At 43.0% G+C, this 21,260-nt stretch overlaps 1 protein-coding gene across 9 annotated transcripts in view; it reads right to left on the reverse strand.

The window, feature by feature from the left end:
* frmd4a (FERM domain containing 4A) overlaps nt 1-21,260 on the reverse strand; it is a 58,819-nt gene that overhangs the window by 11,591 nt on the left and 25,968 nt on the right. For 6 of the 9 annotated variants that reach the window (XM_061282454.1, XM_061282453.1, XM_061282461.1 and 3 more), the window contains exons 2-12: nt 16,595-16,660; nt 12,530-12,624; nt 11,857-11,949; nt 9,546-9,630; nt 8,075-8,131; nt 7,535-7,557; nt 5,361-5,444; nt 5,211-5,276; nt 5,072-5,129; nt 4,789-4,875; nt 1,439-1,515 (exon numbers count right to left, since the gene is read on the reverse strand). In XM_061282454.1, coding sequence (XP_061138438.1) covers nt 1,439-1,515; nt 4,789-4,875; nt 5,072-5,129; nt 5,211-5,276; nt 5,361-5,444; nt 7,535-7,557; nt 8,075-8,131; nt 9,546-9,630; nt 11,857-11,949; nt 12,530-12,624; nt 16,595-16,660 — 791 coding nt within the window. Of the gene's footprint in view, nt 1-1,438; nt 1,516-1,626; nt 1,854-4,788; nt 4,876-5,071; nt 5,130-5,210; nt 5,277-5,360; nt 5,445-7,534; nt 7,558-8,074; nt 8,132-9,545; nt 9,631-11,856; nt 11,950-12,529; nt 12,625-16,594; nt 16,661-18,912; nt 19,277-21,260 lie in introns of those variants that run through there. The other 3 variants (XM_061282457.1, XM_061282460.1, XM_061282459.1) reach the window with 3 other exon arrangements.

The following is a 21,260-nucleotide window of genomic DNA, read 5'->3' on the forward strand; positions in this document are numbered from 1 at the left end:
AGTACAGTGATTCTTGAAGTTTGCTGCGGTCTCACAGTGAGAACTGGAAAAAGTAGATACAGAATGTTCCACAAAAAGATTTGCAGTGTAAGTGAACAGCGGCAGGCAAACGCTGTAAGACTATTCGAGTGCACTGAAAGGCTTCTCCGGGACTTGCAAGAAGATGAGGCACGTATTAGCCACACACGACGCTGGTGTGTTTGCTCATCCTTATTTAAACACACACTCACGGCCAGCTCACCCTAATGACAGCTCCTCTCAAGAAAACACCGCGGCTCACCATTTCACCCTGTCCCTGACTGTTTTTCCTCCCCCACGCAACACCGCACGTATGGAGCCATGTTAAATAAATATAGGCACAAAAGCAGCCCGCTCACACAGATGTTAAGTCCTTCGCTCGGTCACCTTGTCAAGACCCTTTGACGTGTGTGTTTGCGGACTGTAAGATATTACTTTTTTTTTTAAATTGAGGTACATAACTGCACTGTCAGTTCATTCAATAATGCCATAACAGCTTTGGATCATGGGCTTGAAAAAGTCAAGAGTATCACATTCAATCTCCAGGCATGTTCCATAACACTACACCAAAAGTGACTTAAGTAATTCACTGCCATCGACACTTAGGGTTTGTCAACAGGAATTCAACTGTTCACTACCATCAATGATCAAATCCATTTTTCATTGAGTAAGCATGGAAGAGGGGTCTCATGCAATCTATCTCAGAATAAAAAGTCTTGGCGGGGTATCTTTTTGGATTCGAGTAGAAGATGATTAGGAGGGGGAGTTTGGCTTGTCCCGTCAACAGCTTGGGAAACAAATGCCTCCCCCTCAAACAAAGTAATTATATGTATGGTAAAAATTATCGTGTCGTGGTAGGTCACAAACAAGTATTTGCTGCGGTTATTTACGTCAGGGAGTGAATGATGACCGCCATGTAAAAAAGCCACTGAAGTTAAACTCAAGCAATGCGGTGAGTCAGAATCGCTCATATGTGTTACAAATGTGGAGAAAGTCACTTTTATGATCATTTAAAGTACTCTAAATCAAATGGCAATATTGGATATTCTGCTATGAAAACATCTGGAAGTGAATGAGTTAATTATGATATGCAGAACATCGTTAACATTCATACATAGGCAACCCTTCAAGCCAAACAATATGAAAGTTGCCGTGTAGACTTACCCACTCGCTATTGTTCCAACCCAAGACAATCCTGAAAACTTTACAGTGTGTCTAGTAAGTAATAAGGATGGTAAAGAAACATGACTTGCGGCAATGGGACTGGAATCCAACAACAGTAAGATTCACTGTTATTCAATAATAATAAACTCATCAATACATTTTGAACAAGCATGGAATGTCGACCTTAACCAGATGTGCATGCAGTATAATCAAATTTCCTTCACATTCCAACGATCAATCTGTTGTAGAAATTTACCTCCTGGGGTCATGAACTTCCACTGAGAACTTCTTCTCTCTGAAGTAGAGATTCTCCAACTGACGCCATTGGAACACCTGAGGTATGAGGAGACAAAACACGGCCCGACAATGAGTCCACGCAACTTTGAAGGGAATCCTTTTCTCTGGAAGCGCCGCAAAGAGGTGGGAAAAAAAAAAGAAGCTCACAGCGTTTGATTATCGCACGCTATATCCAAAGCCGAAAAACGTATTCCTCAGCATGTGTGCTGTTACATCCTCCGCGACTTGCTTCACTGATTGTAGGCGTGTGTGGTTGTGTGAGGGAAAGTGTGTAAAGTTTCCTCTACTCCTGATACTTGACTTGGAGGAAGGGGAGGGGGGGCTTTTAGGGCTCCTGACCCCTCCTCCCTCCCAAAGGGACTGTGCTTCCTGCTCTGCGGTCGGGGAGGAGAGTATGTGTGTGTGTAAGTAAAAAGAGTCCAGGGGAGGAGTGATGAAGCGTTCTGTGACCCCCCCCCCCCTCCTCTCTACAATTGAAATGCCCTTGCTTTGTTTGATCGGAGCTCAGTGCACACATAAACACACACTGTCTGAGTCTGGTTCTAGTTAAGGGGGGAGAGAGCAAGAGAGAGAGCGAGCGAGAGAGAGAGCAAGAGAGAGAGAGAGAGAGAGAGAGCGCTGATGAAAGGGCAGAGTTGCCCTGACGCAAGCAAATGCACACGAGACAAAATATTTAGGGAGAAAGTGAAAAGAACAAATAAAAAAGCAAACTATGAGACCTGGTGCTGCGAGGACCCCGCAGGAGAAATATTGTACACAACTATAAGACGGACTTGTCCATCGTGCCGCACGATATTTCTTGAACACATATTTTCTTTGCATAATTTTGACTCTGTATTTTGACCATCTGAGGCATTTTGTGAGTCTTTGAAAAGTGCAATATGAATACAATTTACTGATTTACTTCTAGAAAAAAAACAACATCTGTATTCATTTTGGTCATGATCGTGATGTGAAACACTGCACAATGTTCATAGCGTTTCGTCTCAAGTCTTGTGGAAGGAAAGCGTGTGCTTTTATCAGACTTCTTGCTCAATGGCGTGTGAAGCGCTAATGTAGCATGGTGCTAAATATAGCAGGTGGGGGCAGATAGTGAGGGACTGTATGAGTTGGCCAGAATAATGACGATAAGAGATATTTATAATTGTGTTCAGACACGGCATGTTTGCACTTTCAAGCTGATTTTGGTTAAAAAAAAAGAAGTCTGCCAAAGCCCGGGTACTGCAGAGCCTGGGATTCATGCACATGTATGCAATAAATAATAAATCCGACACACATCACTGCACAAACATTGACATGCAGATGCCAAACTGGTAGACAATCGGGCGCTCGTTTCCTGAGCACGCCACAAAATAAAGGTCAGATCTGATAGAGAGTAAAGGCCTTTCTTTGGTATGGTGGAGAAGAATAGCTTTTTAAAATAGCATTGGCAGGGGTATTATTCTTTTCTGCATCTGGACCGCAATGCAATGACCATGTGGGTGGGGTTCTGGCGTATCCAGCCGTCGTCAAGGCAAAGCCCATACAGTTTTTCCTGTTGTTTGTATGGGACTGTGCCATTTTGGAGGGATGACATATCTGGAAAAACTAATGGGAACCGGCTGGATGTCTGGATGCGTCTGCGTGCTCCAGTGAGTGGGTGGGTATGCTCAGAAATGAAATCATCTGATATGCTCGAAATCAGTCAGTCGACAGACCTGTCTGTCTAATGATATAGTAGAACCTCCCATACTGTGAGATTCAGGTGCGTGTGTGGTCTGCGGTAAGCTGAGGTACTTTCACATCCCTAAATAACAAGGTCTTATACAGTTACCATAAAAAGCAATTAAAAAACCACGAGCTGCCTATTACACGGTATAGTCACTTAGTAGCTTACAGATGATCATTTCACGCAGTAATTATTTGAACTGTGGGAAAAAAAGAGGAAAGTCACTCCAAAATAGCTCACAATTAAGTGTTTTTCCTAACTGAAGCCGCCTTTTGCTGGCAAGCAAGTGATGACAGCGTGAGTCAGTGATTACTGCAGCTACTATGCTTGACTGAGAATTCGTTCTTACACTCTTTTAGTCAAGCGTATATCTTCCCGCTATAGACGTCACAGCCTGTTTTCACCAATACAAAGACTTTTCTACATATACAATATCCTGCTAAAAATCAATATCTTTTCTACACATACAATACTCCTACTAAAAAGCAAGTTTAGCTTTCTGGTGAATCATTACTGACAAACAGGAAAGCTTCAGCAGACAGGATGTTTTTGTCAGGATGGCGAGTTCATAGCTCAGTTCCTGTGAGTTTGTGCAAATCTGTTCGTGTGTGTGTTAGAGTGTGTTGGTGGCTGTTCAACAAGTAGGAATGGTGATAAACCCATTAACACCTTGTGAGAAGAGGCAAAACGCCAACGAGCAAGGCCTGAAACAAGGTCTCAGAAGGACTATTAGAATGCAAGAAAGGCTTTTACATGTTATACTGCATGACACCACTGATTAGGTGGAGAGAGAGAGAGAGAGAGAGAGAGAGAGAGAGAGAGAGAGAGAGAGAGAGAGAGAGAGAGAGAAAGAGAAAGAGAGAGAGAAAGAGAAAGAGAAAGAGAAAGAGAGAGAGAGAGAGAGAGAGAGAGAGAGAGAGAGAGAGAGAGAGAGAGAGGGAGAAAAAGAGAGAACGCCTGATATGCTCAACATATCCAGACAGTAGTATCTGTGAAGCACCATCACTGTTCTCTAATATAATGAGCTGACTCACGGTCGGGTGGAAAAATGAATCGTGACTATTTAGTCACACAGGAAGACTGCGAGACGACTTTAAAAATAGCTAAAAATGGAATTATTCAGTTGAAGATGAAAAATAGTTTAGTGCTAAAAGATGCCTGGTGCTTTTCTTCTCGCGGCATCCGTCCACCCATGTTTCTATTTTGCAGTGTAAGTTCAATAGACCTGGGCTTGCAAATATGATTTTAAAATGATTAATTATAGTTTTAGGGCACTAATATTTGTGCGTGGTAGACTTGCAATTATTTTCCTCAGTCCTACATATGGCAAAACAGTAGCATAAAATATGTATAGCAAATTTAAAAGGACAAACCTAAACAAAACACTATTTGTGGAATAGTTGGATTAAGTCTGGGTTGAATGGGGTCAGTTAACAAAAATTGCAGCTTTTAATAACACATAAAATAATACAAGAGAATGCAAAGTTATACTTTTGTTTTATAAAGTGTAATGACTCCATATACTGTAGTGCCATATTTGTGGCTCTCTTTGCCCACATGCACTGGGGATAGCAGGGTTGCTCTTGGAGGTCAAAACTCACCTTTCTGGGCTTGACTTTGTCCTGATGATCATACTGAAATATGCCTTTATAGCTCAGTCCCAGCCACCATGGGATCCCCTGCTTATCCTGTGAGAAAATGACAATCAAAACATCACCTGAGTGTGGATGCTATGACAGCAAGAAAAATTGGACAACCAAAAGCCTCGATCGCCTTAAGCGCCATTATGATTCTAAACTGCCTGCCTAAAAATTCAGAATGAAAAACAACACATGTGAAAAGAGGGTGGTGTGGAAAAAAGAAGGCACGGTTGTAAAACTGTACCTTTACGGCGTAGTAATGTACTCCATATGTGGGTAGGGACTCCACAATGCTCATGTAGCTGTGAGGACGAGGAAAGGACAATACACGTGAGACTTGTTGCCAAATGGCCTAATTGCGCTAAAGTGGCGCTAACACTCACTTTACAATAGCTTGTCCTCTGGACTGCCCGTTGAGCTTCTTGTAGTGCTCGATGACCCGCTCCTCACTGTGAAAGGAGATGAAAAGCTTTTGAAAATGAAGAAAAAAGGAAAATGAAGAGAAAAGGAAGACAAAAAGATTTGATTGTCACCAGTAGGCCAGGGACGGGTGCTCTTTTAGGGCCTGGGTGGGCAGAGCAGGGAGCTTCTTTAGGTCAGACCTGGTTGCCTCATTACTATATGGGGAGATAGACCACAAGGCATGGTCAAGACATCTTTTTTGGTTCATAAAGCTTTGAAGTGGCATCAATGAACTGTAGCGAGAGGACTGTATTACGTTACACTGAAAGGACATTAAATCAAGTAAGAAGACATTAAAGAGCGACAGCGGATGCTCTGTGCTGCAGACACAGAGGAAAGAGTCAAGTAACAGGAAGCCAGAAAGCAATAAAGAAATATATTGAAGAGATATTGGAAAGCAAGAAAAGATGGAAGAGAGGAAAAGACAGAGGAGGCACGGCTCCAAACAGACTTGGCTTTGGATGGAGGTTTCAGACAGCCGTTGGCAGGAGGTCACGAAAACCACGCAGTAATCCGTAAGTTTATCTGCCAAACCCCGGGAGGATTGGGGAAAGCCCTGGGAACACGGCCGTCTAGCGACTGTCTGCCTGCTTCTTTGACGTATCAACGCATTTTTTGTGTGCGTCATATGTTACCTTTTATATTCTCTGGGATCATGCAGGTTTTTCCCAAGCCCTTCTCTAAAGCCCTTCAAGATCAATTTTCATGCTTTTACAACCGTGTTAAATTACATATTTACGGTTAGTGGAAGGAAACCACTTGGGTTTTATGTGTTTTCTCCATTTGACAATTAAACTGTTTGGTGAGCTTGCTACTCTATTTGTTGTGAAAGAAGGAGTCATATGTTATGTCATAGATCTGATCTACTTTAACCATTGAGCAGATAAAAAAAAAAAAAAACTCCTAATAAATATATCATAGCCGTCAGGCGGAATCTTCACATGTCCGAAAGCACTACTTTTCAGGAAATTTAAGAAGAAGAAAAAAAAAAACCATCATCTTGCTCGAGTTACCTAACACCTCAATATTCAAGTTATACGGCAAAAGATGAACTGCATCATTTCAAGAAAACATGAAACTGACCACATTTGAACATGTGGGGTTGCTGCCTGAGAGTAACAATTAAAAAAAAAAAAATTAACCCAAAATGAGCAAACACTTGGGGACGTATAACAACTCCCTCTAAGGAGGAAACCTTGAACAGAATGAGGCATCTGCCCATTGGCTGAGAAACAGCACAGTAGAATTACAGGGAAAGGTTGCATATGGCTTTTGGGATGGTGGGAGGAGGGTCGGGACTCAGAGTTTATAGGTAGAACAGTATGTGGGTGTAGGGCGGGGGGGGGGGGGGGCGAGTGGGCAGGAATGTCACCAGAGTTTGTCACATTCCAACTCGACTTGCTTGACTGAAAGAAATGAGGTCAGACGGTGAGGCTGCTGCAGTGTGTCAATGTTGCTGGGGCAAAGTGATGAAGGGTGACACACTTTGAGGGCGACGTCACACATAAGAACATGCAAAGAATCATGTATGTGTATGGGTGTGTGTGTTTCATGACCAACATGGTTGTATACTGTATGCCAAAAAAAACTCCTTTACGAGACATTTCCATTTTGCAGATCAGATTCTAATCATGTAGATGACTTTCGACAAGATGTTGGAATGTGTCTGTGGAACATTTGTGAGGTCACAAGCTTCACAGTCTAGTTTGTTTCATGAGGTTGAGGTTCAAGGCTCTCAAGAGCTTCTATGCCAAAGTCATCCCATTCCTTCCAGAGACAATTTCACCTTCATTAACCGGACATACAGAGTACAAAACTGCATTTGATTATTTACATAATTCCTCTCGCTTCAGTACAAGTTAACGCTGCATGGTAAAGTGACAATTTATTTGTTTTTTGCACTTCAGGGCGAAAATTTGAATATGCATCATGGCAGCAAAAAGAGGGAACATGGAATCTGATATTGTCATATCCAGAGTCATCTTAGCTAACGTACTTATTGTTCACTTGTCATTGCCTGGCGATGGAACGTGATTTATCGACATGCAGGTTAGACGTCTGAACACGTGATTTGTTTGGCTTGTTTAAACAAAGCCACTCTCTTATACTGTGTTATTCAGCCATAGATGCAGTGAGCCTCGCTAACACGCTAATGATCATGCTGAGGTAATAATGACTCCAATGCTGCTTGAATGAAATAAAAGTGTGTTACTGTGAAGCAGCAACAAGAGGAGAGAGGTCCTACCTGGTGAAATCACTTTTGGCCTCCTGCAAAATGATAACAGGAATTGTGAGTGCGGGAAAATTTAGCATGCACCATAAAACACCGCATTGCAATCACTGCCATCATCTTTTGAGGTAGCTTCTGAATGAAAGTGCTCATTACACCGCGTGTTCAAAAGCATTGAAAGGGTACTAGCGTACACTACTTATGTAAAAACATATGTACGCATATACATGCAAGTATACTTGTAAAGGGCGCGACTATGTGAACCAAAAGCGTCACTCAGCTGCTGGGTTACATTAGAAGTGGCTGAGGGCAGCCAGGAATGTCGATGGCCGCCAACAAAGACATTGGAGGCTTTTTAGGATTTCAACTTGGAAGCATCATTACACCATCTCTGACAGAGGGACAAGCGCATTACATAATGTCAGTTTAATCCTCGCCAATTAGCATCAAACGCTTGTGACCACATCGTGGAACGAGGACCGTTTCCTTGGATCAGATCAAGTGTGCCGTTTGAGGAAAATGTGGCCGGGGAGACGGGGAAGCACTTTGTCTTACTTGAAGAATATAGGAAGCCAGTTCAAAGACGACATCGCTGTCCACTTCAATGAGCTCCTACGAGAGGAAAGAGACACAAGAAGAACATGATCGAAATGAGACACGTTGCCAAACTGGGGTGGGGAGCTGCTGAAATGTCTCTGATGTTCATGTCGAGCCACAAGACTGCCTGATAATTCTTTTCATCCGCCTTCAAACTGCTACCATCTCTCATTTCGTGACCCCCATCGTGTGGATGGGGCTGGGTTAGGGTTAGGGGGAGGGGATTTGGGATGCTATCAAGTTTACTGATTATTCTTAACATACGCTTAAAGTGTTTACTTACACCTTTGGAAGCATTACACATGAAAGCTGAGATTTGGAAAGCGAGGAGAACTCTTTTGCCTGTCTCTGTTTACAATGTCCAATGTATATAATGGGTGGATGTGAATAGTGGGTCAAGTATGGCAGGAATGCTCTCTTTCCAATCCAACTCTTAATTGGCTTGGTGAGATCAGACGGCCGCGATGAAACGTGAGACATAGTACTGTGCTCGTACCACCCACCGCGTTTCCCCCTTCAAACACAAATGTGTCATTTTGTAATGAACGCCAAACACAGAGTTTGGACAGAAATGGACCTGCTTTTTATTAGCATGAAAAGTAGATATCAATGACCGTGAGAACAAAAACAGCTGCTTGTATTTGATCCATTGAAGAGCTTGATTTTATAGTGGAAGGCTGCCATCATTTTGCAAGATGGTTGCCCTCTTCTGGACACTACACCACGTGGCAGCATCGAAAGTGGAGTGGAGTGATTTTTAAACTGCGAAGGAATTGTATTTAAAATAGGTTGAATGCGTTTGCATTTAATATTTAAGTATTGACTAATTTTAAACATTGATTAAGGTAGAATTTCTATCTTTTATGTGCAATTATTTAGTAGAATTTATTTTAGGTGGTGCTCCCTGTGAATCTTTGAGAACCACTGACCTATTTTGCATATTTGGCAATCATTTTCTACATTGGCCAGGGCTGTTCTCATAATTTCATCAAAGACAATAAGGCAAAGATACCCCAAATTTACCACAATAATAACTGCACTTTAGCTATTTAGACAAAAATATTTTTTTCCCTTTTTTAACAGTAAACAGTAGACATCCATCATGGCTGCCATTTTTGAATTTCAATTGGTTAGCACTTTTTTCTCAGTTCCGCAGGGTCTGCTCAATTTCATGCTTGTATTATCAAGTGTATGGTTGATTTGCTTATCTGCTCTACTAACAACATTGAGCAGATGGCTGTTAATGGTTCATTTGTTTAAATCATTCGTCATTTGCAGGACCAGATCCCACTATTTTTGGTTGAGATAAAATCTGCACAAGCAAAAGCAACATGGACGTTATCTACTGTCATCTTCAAAAAATGTTAGGGGAACCACTTTTGAAGCAAATATTGTACAGTAATCTAGTCATTAACAAAAACCGATTTACCTTGTAGATGATGGACTTGGCATTGAGAAAAAACAGCTCAATGGTGGCATTATCTTTCAAGTATGATATACTCTCTATGTAGAACCTGAATGTGAAGGAAGCAAAAACATTATGTCATTTCCTACAGAGCAAATGCGTGTACGTAAGTAAATCTCTGGACAAGTTTTCATTTTACATTACGTTTCCTATCGCCTTGTTCTGGATTTCATTAAACAGCTGGTGAGTGAGATGACAAAAATGACCACAAGGAGGCACTACAGCCATCGTGATGGTGAGCTTGTGTCTCTCACGTTCCACATTCATAAACCACATCTGCTGTCTCACCTTGTAAGCACCTCACACCACTCACGCACACACAAACACACACACACACGCACACACACACACATACACTCCCACATCACCATCACCACACGCACGCTCGCACGCGTACACACACGCACATTGTGAAGAGCAAAGCACAGTAACCCACTTCTGGCAGGCCACTTGCGAGGCAGAGAAGTAACATAATAACACTTTCTAAATTTAGCTCATGAATGCATGTATGTACGTAGAGCTTTAGGGAAGCTACGATGGCAGTATGTTGGGAAGCTGCTCGTTCTTCGTGCCTACGTTAAAAGATGCTTATCCCTAAATGCATTCCAACCACCTTAGGTTGGGGAAACACAGATTTTGACTTAGCTAGTGAGAGCAGATTGTAAGAGGATCACTGACAAAAGGCCCTTATCGCTTCACCAATAGAGCATTGAGGAAAATGCAAGACTGGGCCAATCAATGAGACCATATGAACATTTTATTAAAGCCACATAGTCTTGATGAGAGGCGTACACGGGGCAGCCTGACATTTATTAAGCATAACTCAAACACAATTCAATCCGTATACTTTAGTTCAGTGAAAACAATTTGCTTGGGTTGGAAATTAATTCAGCGTTGACATTTGATTTGATTGTTGTTCTATCAGTCATGTATTTGCCTGTCCATGCGTGTGTGTGTGAGCATGTGTATAGAAGGTATTGAGGCTGATGATTGGACTGGACAATGGCAGAGAATGAGTAACTGAAACCTTTAACTGGTGTCATAGTTCGGTAGTTATACCGCTCCTTCCACATCCTATCACCTTCATAGATATACCCGGCTACAAAATGATAAATGTCATAAATTACGAGTACTGCCTTTGTGATCTGTGAGTAATAATAAATAGTCACACACAGGAGGACCTCGGTTTTACGACGGTCCTGATGTGCGGTTTTGAGGGTATGAATGAAGGCATGCAACGATCTAATTAGCACAAAGATTTAGGGATGCACTTGAGGCCAAGTCAGTTGAGTTTGATTATCGTTCCCGATCCAATACATAGCCAATGCATAAAGGAAAACCAACTTGGAAAACCTGAGGACAGGACGTCGAAAACGCAAATAAATACAATGATGACTATCAACACAAAACAATGTAAAATATTTTGAGCGATATTTACTATTTATTGGCACATATGAGCAAATAAAATGCATTCATTTGAAAAATGTCCCTGTGTACATACACCATTGTTTCTCTCCAATTCCTCCGTGAGACCAGAGCGGGCTTTTGCCGAACAATCGCCGTATTGTGTCATTATTTTTGGTCCTGTTGTAAATGTCAACCTGGGAAGGAACGACTTTTCAGCAGCATTGTTTGGCCCAGTGTACCGCGTTGCTACGCGTGTTGCTAGCCAATGGGGAACTCTCCGGAGGGGAGTTGGGATGGGGTGGGCCAGTGACATTATCCGGATGTGTGTGTACTGGGGAACAAAGAAATCTAGTGGGCCAAAAACACAGCCTGTGCTTTTTACTCAGGGCTATCTGAGGTTGCATGTTTATGTGTGTGTGTGTGTGTGTGTGTGTGTGTGTGTGTGTGCGCGTGTGTGTGCGTGTGTGTGTGAATGACCATATTTTCCTGTTGATGAACTGCAGAGCTGAAAGTCTTTTGAGCAAATATGCACTCCACGGTATATAAATGCCCATCAGTCTTTGTTGAGGGTTGGGAAATGTTAACGCTTACTTATTCAGAAACACACAGTGCATACACTTGAGGTCAACAAGGCCCGTGATTGGCTGAGGGACCCCCGCAGGGGGTTAACTACCAGGGTCAGACCAATTTAATTGGGGCTGGTAATAACCAACCCTCGCACCGCAATGAGCATAGGCAAAACGCACAGACAGCCCATCTTTCTCTCTCTCTCTTACACACACATACAGACACACACATACACATGCACACGTACACACACGGTGAAATGGGGGACATCGCAGGGTGCTGGCTGTGGATGAACACTCACCTGACACAGAAGTAGAGAACAATGGGCCCAGATTTCTTGGGGAATTCATGTTCTAATACCCTGCGGTCCAGCTGCAGCCAACTAAAGTGGCCCCTGAGGAGAGCAAAAAAAAAAAAGCAATATCATTAACCCTTATTGGGGTATGCTGGAGGAAAATAATTACTAATGCTGATGAGTCTGATTGTTTTCCCCAGCTTTGCATCTCCCCTTGAGTTATTTCCCTTCTCGTAAATCATTTGAGCCTTTACATGACTTTGCGTGGACTGTCACAAGGTGCAGCTTGTCTTTGTGCAGTAGGTTAACGAACATGAATTCATTGCTGTAGTTGCTTAAACAACTAGATTGGCGGGATTTACACTGCCGGGGTCAAGTGATACTAGTCATTATCATTTCTGCACTATTCTGCAAAATAATCGCAGACGATAATTAGAAATGTCAACGACAGTAACCCTCGATTAAATCAATGAGCGGAGGAGTCAGCCCATCACCCCAAAATGACAATAATGTTGAATATTTGTTTTACATATGTATTGGTGCTCCTGGAGTGAACATGCCATTTGGATTTCCGTACACAAAGGAGCTCATCTTCACCAAGAAAAGTGACTTCTTCAGAAAAGTGACTTATTTACACCGCAGTGGACTCCTAAGTGTAACACTTAGGATCAGGACTCACGTTTCGTCTGTGTAAGCAATTCCAAAGTACTCCTTCTCCTTGAGATTGAAGTGAGAGGCCACCAGGTCCAGGAGGTCCTTAGCCATTAACTTGGGCTGCAGAAAGACACATGCAATATCATCAGTAAACGACTGTAGAGCACCGCCTCATACACAGCTTTTTTTTTCAGACTGTCCCGGGTTTTACGGCTCCTTAAATTGGCCACAGATCAGATTTTTTAAAATCTTGGACGCATGTGTGTGTGTGTATGTGTGTGTGTGTGTGTTTGTGTATGTATGTATGTATGTATGTATGTACACACACACAGACACAGACACATATTTGTTTTTTCATTACTGTGTTGCTGGTAATGAAGTTCTGCAAAATAAACTGCGGTGTTTAGAGGGTACCGGGTATTGATTGAATCACGGCAGCTTTCTTTGACAGAACGTGGGTAGGTGCAAAAAAATACGTGCAAAAGAGGAGATTAACAACAGGAAGAAAAGGGAAGTGCATGGCGCTCGTGGTTGCTGCCGACAGTACGGCGACCGTGCCTTTCACTCTGCTCCCGCTCTCCTCTTACCCACACCTCTGCTGCAGAGTCATGCCTCTGGGCCTGAGCGATGTACTGCAGAGGAGGTAGAGGGCTGCGGCCGGGACTAGCTTCCAATCGCCGACCCAAATGGTTCACGCTGTGGTGTAACGTCCACTTGTGAGTGATGTTTTGTAAAGCCAAAGTGATGACAGCCACCCCCCTTCGCTCATTGCCTTGCTAATGTTCTCGGGGATGTTTTAAAATCAAGAGTTACAAATGAGGACTGCTGCCTCACTCTGCTGGGCCGTGATGTCTTGAGTGAGAGGATGCACCGCCCTGAGTGGGGTTAACCGTGGGTGTGCCTTGCCCGGGCAATACATGCTCCCCATGCACACAGCCCGATAACACACTCACACTATTAGCTACAGCACTAAAGGGGCGCACCTTCCTAGCAATCTTCCCTCGAGGTCTGGTGCTATCTACTCACAGCACACTTACAACCACAGTGATAGACACAACTGGGAGCTATTTAAAGAAATATCAGTGATGATGTCACCTCAACACACACACATCTCCACTGACCTAGATCACATATAAAAATGACCGCCTACAGTGAGTGATTTTTCTATTTTCCAGCAAAAAAAAGCTCAGGAGAGGAGACAATCGCAAGAGAGAAAAACACGAGTTGGAATGTGTCTGAGGTTTTCATCTATTGGTTTTGAAATGATAAAAGAACGAGATTTAATAAATAGCTCATTAACCCTGTTTTATTATTGTATCATCAAGGAAATAAAGGGTCTCATCGGTTTACAATGGAATAGCCTTTCCTATAAAAACAACGACACATAACTCAAAGTTGTAAATGAAGTCAGAATGCACTATAACATATCACTAATCTATATTTACGTTGTGCAAAACTGAAGCATCAGTTGTACCATATGCTCTTTTATTTACAGGATGCAATTAAGCGGAAAATTGCTGCAAGGATGTGACAACCTCGGGGCCCGCTGTAGCATTTAAAGTTCTTCGGCTGTGACAAACAAAACAAAACAAAACGGATGACGAGAGTGTCAGCTTTTGAAGTACCTCAATTACCTTTTCACCAGATGTGAATGCAGTGCACTTTAAGGGTGAACTGTATTCCTTCTACCCTGAACTGGAGTGTCACTAAAAACCAGTAACTGTAAGCGCTCGCGAGAACAAGTAGCATCCATAACCAATGCACGAAAATGTTGTGTCTGGAACTATGCTAGCATTAGCGCTAATGAGTGTTTTCAGCTCTTCTGAAAAGCATGCTGCGGTCTGTTACTACCACCCAGCCATCAACAATTCTAGCCGATAATAGCAATTATCGTGCATCCGTGCAAACCGCAGCAGAACCAGCAGCCAGTGACGGACGGGAACACAATGATAAAGGCCTATGTTGTGAGGGGAGTTGCGAGCCACAGAAGCAATCCGGGGAAGGTTTGCCTTGAGTCTATTGTCTCTACGGTGATGCGCTGAACTATGTAATTGGCTTTGGATCTTTCTACCTGTCATGCTGTACGTCATCTTATCTGTGAGAAGGTAAACACCGAAGACTGTACGCGCAACCGTGTTTCGGGAGACAAGACTGACAAGATAGTAAATGGTTTCACACTGACAGTTCTCTGGTAGCACCGGTAATTGTTAACAGTCGAGAGCTACGGGAGAGGGCTGATGTTGAGGCAAACGCTCAAAAGGCATGTCATGTCTTACAAGACTTTAGAATACTACGGGGGTTCAACACTGGCTCGAAACGAAGACTTTGGATTCAGACATGCGCTTATTTTGCCCGCAAAGCATCTCTCGCTGACATTTCAGTGTATATGTTGGTAGGGAACCCAGCAAAGGAGCATCGAGCAGACACAGAGGAAGCAAATCCTCCTTGATAGACGCACGACACTGTTACGCAACTTGGCCTCAATGCTCCATTTGCTGCCCATTAGACTAGGCCAGTTCAGCCTCAGGGAGAGATAGCCATATGAACGGCATATATTTTAGAAGGGTGGTATATCAGGTAGTGGGCTACTAGGTTTACAACCTGGCCAATAGGTGCGCTGGCCTCCTGGCACATAGCCGGCAGGCGACGAGGCGTTGCTCCATAAACAAAGCGCAAGAGCAGTCCCTCTCAAAAAGTAAGTGAAAGGCGGTAAAGGAAAGGGAGGGATGGAATAAAAAGCAAACGACCCCTCTGGGATTAAACACCTGGCCAAAGTTACAAGCCGTTGACCTGAATGAGATCAAGATTTCAGAGGCCAGTTGAAGCTTTGCAGGAAAGGGAGGACCAAAGCACTGTTAAATAATTAAAAGGACATGAAATGGTCCCGCACAGGCAATGAACTACTTTCTCAACACTTGAAAAAATATTCCACGTCTGCCGGGTTATGGCCTTATCCTCAAGACAACATTTTCAGAGGGACAACATGATCATTTTTCTCTGCTTCTTATAAGGGTTCAGCAGCCCAATGCATTTGAAAAGTTTACCAAACAGGCAGTATCTTGACTAATGGATCATAGACGTTTTACATATTTTTATTCATTGATCAGTACAGGCAAAGTGGCACAACCTCCCATTCCTGTTACTGGTGAAAGTGGTCAGTGAGCCCTACAACCTTTACCCTTGTCTATTCTTCGGGGGAATTTCGAAGGTATTGCATCTAGGTGGAGGACTGTCGTGCAAATCTCCGAATCTGATACCAGCTCATGCTCATTATTGGGTAGATGACTTTAAGCACGGATGGACTGATAGTCGGTTGGATACTTTTTATCGGTGGATGGTGGGATAGCTGGAGAGGTGGCTAGACACAGATGCACAAATGATAAGATAAATCGGGGATGTACGGATTAATGGGACGGCTGAAAAGGTGGTTGCATAGATTAAAGGGTGGCGGAAAGAATGGATGCACTACGCATGGACGGAGGTGATAAGGTTGCGGTTCAGTTGTGTTTGAAGAGGCAGTGGGATTTGGTGAGGTGTAACAGGAGGCTGTGACTCGGAAAAGAAGCTCAACTGTGAGAGCAAGAAGCGGAAAGCCGAGAGAAGGGGAGAGAGAGATGGAGAGAGAGATGCCGAGAGGGATAGAAGATGAGGGAATTAGTTCTGGCATCGTAATCGAATCAGAGAGTCACCAGACCTATCCGTGAACACTGAATTTATTTCTCCTCCCTTTCTGCCATTCTCACGTTTGATTATTCCTTAGCTCGAGATAACAGAGTCTTGAGAGTTGAGAGCACTCTATGTACGTATGTATTTGCTTTAATCTTGTTTTTGTTTTACAATGCTCGGTGTGACATTCTGTAGCATGATCACTCAAGAACAGGTTGAGATGTTGCTGAGGCACTGCTCAGGGCATCTGTCTGTTTAATGTCTGTGCGGTCAGGTGAGCGTGTGAAAAGTGCAAAGTCACCTACTGCTGACACATTTTGCCCAGTCAGCTGAAACTGTGGACCCCTCTGGGGACACTGGTATTACTCCTCCCTTGCTTTGAGCTAAGAAGAGGAATAAAAAAACTGGAGAATGAGGAACTGACCTGCACAAGGAGCTCTAGCTTCCTGTCATCCAGGAGGTGGACCTGACATCGCCTCCCCTCCGTCATCTGTAAGACAGAAGATGTATTGGTCAATCATTTGTTGGTTATTTAATCACAGAGAAAAATAAACACATTATCCAATAACAGTTTGTGAACTTTCCTCGGTCATAATAAGGTTAAATGGCCATTCTAGAAACACAATGGCTCAATACACCCATATGATGATGGACCTTTCCAGCAATCCCTCTTTTGAACAGGAACAGCAGCATCCATCAAAGCATTTAACTACAGCGGCTACAATGAGGGTGGCCGATTGTGACAACGTTTGAATTGTGGTTGCATTGCTTGCTGAATAGAGCTGCCAAGTCCATAAACACACAAGCAGGTGGAACGACAAGATAGTGTGGGAAACGCACAGCGCTGTACGAGCTAAACAATTTTGCGTGGTAGACAAAGCTGAGACGAGGCTGTCCAAACATGTCGGCACATTTCAAAATTCACACCAGTTAGAGCGGTTAAGTTTTGTGAATATTTTTATGTCTCATCTTTGAGAATATAGTCCTTATCTGTACTTTGTTATTTTCTCCTGGCTTCTTGGTGTTCACTGAGCTTGTAAATTGACGACTCGGTGGTATTGTCGGGTAGTTGTCATGCAGTTATATAATTCCTGCAGAGTCGTGCTGATTTTCGCACATGCGCTCTATTCCGCAGATGCATGCTACAACTGCATGTGTGACTGGGCAAACAAACCTTTGTGTTGCAGCTCATCCCAATGTTGTGTTGGGCTTTTTTCGAAAACCGATGGAATTTAGGCTAAGGTCAATTTAGCCCGCCTGAACACAAAGTATTTTTTACCTTCCTTCCCCCAGTTTCACTGGTTTGTATAAAAGGCACCAACGCAGAATGGCGGGTTAAGTTGCCCTGAAGAGTTTCCACCTTCACGTCACATCAGAGCAAGAGGCTTCTTTCGCTTCTTTCACACCGGTATTTGAAGTGGGCATTTTACTGGTTAGCTGCTGTGAGTATAGAAACTCTGCAGGATTGGAGTGGAAGCTTCAGTCCACTGACTTATTTGCTACTTTCACTTTGTATGAGAAGCATAAGAGTTTGAAGTTTAATACCAGCGACTCACCATCTCCAACTCTTAATGCTGAAAGCAACTGGGGTTGCAAAACACTTAGTTATGCCGTGTAAACGCACAACAGCATAATCTCAGCTCTGTAAAAGTACTGATGGGCCAGTTTACCGTGAATACACAAGACTTCCCTACCACGATCAACACAATTCCAACTGTACGGCAAGTATTTTATACGTTTCGCACTCGCAAAGGTACACAAACGCACTTTCTCACAGCATAGGGGTGAGCTGTGAGAGGAAAATACACCCATACACCATGCAAACTGTTTCAGCATATGCCGCCTTGCACTTTACAGCTTCATCGGACCCCACCCACTCACCGCTGACTGATCTCCTGCGGTTTGAGGCTTTGGATGGGGTGCACCTGTGCACACAAACACATTTATTTTCCAAACCTTTTGCTTTCATCTTGAATTTATCGTTTCATGTTTGTACCTAATGCAAGTCATTTTAATTGGTGGTACATCGGAGAGTGTGTGACTTTGTCGTCAGCCAGGTGTTCTTAAATATTTTTCTGAATGATCAGTTGAAGTTATGCTAGCGTGCAATCAATATACTTGGTATTCAATTTTAGTACAGTAGTAACAGTAATGTTTTTTTTTTTTCCCACTACTAGTGTCACATTTGGCCACCTAGTAGAAAGCTACTCTGTTGCAATAGTAACCCCAATAGACCTTACTGGGAGCACTTGTAGCCCCCTGGACCAGACTAGTAGATTTTCATCACCACTACATAATGTCGACCTACTAGTATGCCAAAGTCATCCTAGTGATGTGCAGAAATGCAAATGCTCAAAATGGCTTTGACAAAAAACACAGAGTCACCCAGAATAGTGCAAATGCAACAAATCACTGCCTTGGAGGCTTGTTTTATTTTAAGAGCCGGGACAAACACTTTTGGCTTTTGCTTTGTGGCATTGGCCAAACAGTGCTGAGCCTTTTTTTTTTCCCCCCACGCCAAAAACAATAAAGTCTGTGAATAGAGCCAAGTGGATGAAGAAAAAGCAACGTGGAATATTTGAGCCATGCTAGGATGGAAGGATCACAACCAACATATCAAGCAGAGAGGTGCGCATGTAAACACAAGCGATGTTAGTGATGATTAATCAGCATTTTGTTCGTTTGACTGTTTCTGTCAGTGATGCTCAGACGGTGCTGGCAAAGACCCAATTCAAATGTTACCTTCAACGCGCCGCTTTAGGCTCCCACAGAGAAGAAGAAAAAAGACTCGGGGGGGACTCAAAAGAAGAAAAAAACAGTCCAAGTATTAATCCCTGAAAGCAACGAGTCGTGCGGTTTGCAGACAAGCTTCCAACAGCAGCTGGACCGAAGGAGGAGGAGGAGGAGACACGTCCGCATCCATGTTGGCGGTGACCACTGACCAGTCAATGGAGAATCAGCTCACTCACTGGGCTCTCCTTCCGAGCGTCGTCGTCTCCCTCCCGCCCGCCAGGACGCCGCACGCGCAAGGAACTAGAAGCCTAAACTCGCTTGCTCTCATCCCTCCCTCTCCACCTCCATAAGACTGATAATGATGGGAGCTTCATCCCTTCTTCCTCCTCCTGTCACCACCGGCGCACACTGCAAGAACGAACGCGGAGCAACGGACCGTACCAAGTGGCGAATAGGGGGACTGACGGGAAGAACACCAGGCAAAAATGAATTTGCAAACTTGCATTCGAATCTGTCTTTGCTTAATATCTTTCGTTTATATTAGTAAAAACGCAGGAATCGTGGAGGTTGATATATTGAAGAGAAGGAAGGGTTTGACAGAGTATCCAAACAGCCACCCCTCCTTCTGGAAAATTCTCATGGGGTTCGCGCGTGCACGGCACTCTCAAAGCTACAGTAACATGTGATGCATTCATTCATTCATTCGTTCATTCATATAACAACCATGAATTCCAGCCCACAAAACACCATCATTTTGGTTAAATGTTTAAAAAAAAAGAAAAGTGGTGCATTGCAAGAAAATAATAAAATAAATTGTAAAGATTAATAATAATGTATCATTTGTCTGTACTGAACTTTGACAGGTGGATTCACTCACATTTCTCAGCAAGACCAACCTCGATTCCCTTAAATATCAAACAACATGTTCTTGATCTTCAGTGACAAACACGTCGCAGTTGACTTGCTTATTGCAATGCACTCTGTTTGTTTCTCAAGTTCCAAGATGATTTCTTGTAGGGATGGTCTTAGTCACCTCTGATTTTAAGTATGGTCTGCAGAGAATTCTGAGAGTCGGTGAGTTTTCAAATCACCCAGCGTTTACGGTGCAACTACAGGTTTCCATTTCCATTTGCAAAGGAGGAAAAATCCAATTGGATTGTTTCGCACTGCCTGCATTTGGCCTTTCTCCATTCCACCGCTTCCTGTCCGCACTCTACCAACACAAATCTCCTTCCTCGGGTTCGCTTCGCCTCGATGATTTTTCTGGCCCTCAGTGCTCATGCTCACGTTCCAGGAAGCCAAATTGGAAGCTTGTGTTCACCTGACGCTGGCCGAGCAGCAGCTGCCAAAACCACAAAGTTGTTAACATAACACAATCAGCTCCAGTTTTTGGTACCAAAAATAGACAGCCTCTGTGTGTATGCGAAGGCATCTCTTTCTTTGTCTACTATTCATAGAGTAATAAAAACTTCCTACAGTATTGTGTGCACATTAGTCAGTGTCATTTCAGCTACAAAACAATGCAGTCTGTAATTTACAACCTCCCAGAATAACAGAACATCAATACAGAATTTGCATGCTTTTTAAATATTTTCGAAGAAATCCTGAATCAACCAGGTGAAATTCTGAAAAATGACATTAAAATTATGCAATTCTAGAGTGATGCATGAATATGAACATACTAGTATCACATTTCTGCAGTTTGTGTCTCAAATGTTTTTTTTTCCACCTTCCACAAAGATGCATGTTTGTTTAATTGAGGACTCTAAATTTTCCATAGATGTGAATGTGAGTAAAATTACAAAAAAAATGTGTGTTTAAAAATCAGGGTCTTAATGGAATATGAAATGCAAATCCGGGCTAAAGTGCCTGAGAATGGAAAAATAAGTACATTAAATATGAAAGAAACAAGCTTGAACGAGGATATTTTCAGTAGCGGCATCAAATACATTTGCAAAAACAGCTTATAAATAAACACATACAATCTAACAAGCACTAGAGCAATCACAATATTATCACTTTACCCTCAATTTGCGAAGCAGCTCTGAATAAATAACGTGATTGGCTCGAATCACATGGGAAAAGTTACAACACTGACATTTGGTCCGTGTATTTCCTGGGTACATTACAGGTCACATGAGAAGCAACAAGGAGATGTATTCTCTTCTACCCCCCTTCCAAACACACTCTTACCAGATTTTTGTGTTTCTGGATATTTTTGGCCTCTCCCAGACACCGGAAACTGCCTTGTCCAACTTAAACATCTCCAGATGAGTCCTTTCCCCAGCTTTAACACAAACACCCGTTGCTGGCTTTTCCTTTCCTTTCAGTCAAATACATATCTGCCTTCATTGGTT

This window comes from Syngnathus typhle, linkage group LG7 (genome assembly GCF_033458585.1).
Source record: "Syngnathus typhle isolate RoL2023-S1 ecotype Sweden linkage group LG7, RoL_Styp_1.0, whole genome shotgun sequence".
Taxonomy (NCBI): Eukaryota; Metazoa; Chordata; class Actinopteri; order Syngnathiformes; family Syngnathidae; genus Syngnathus; species Syngnathus typhle.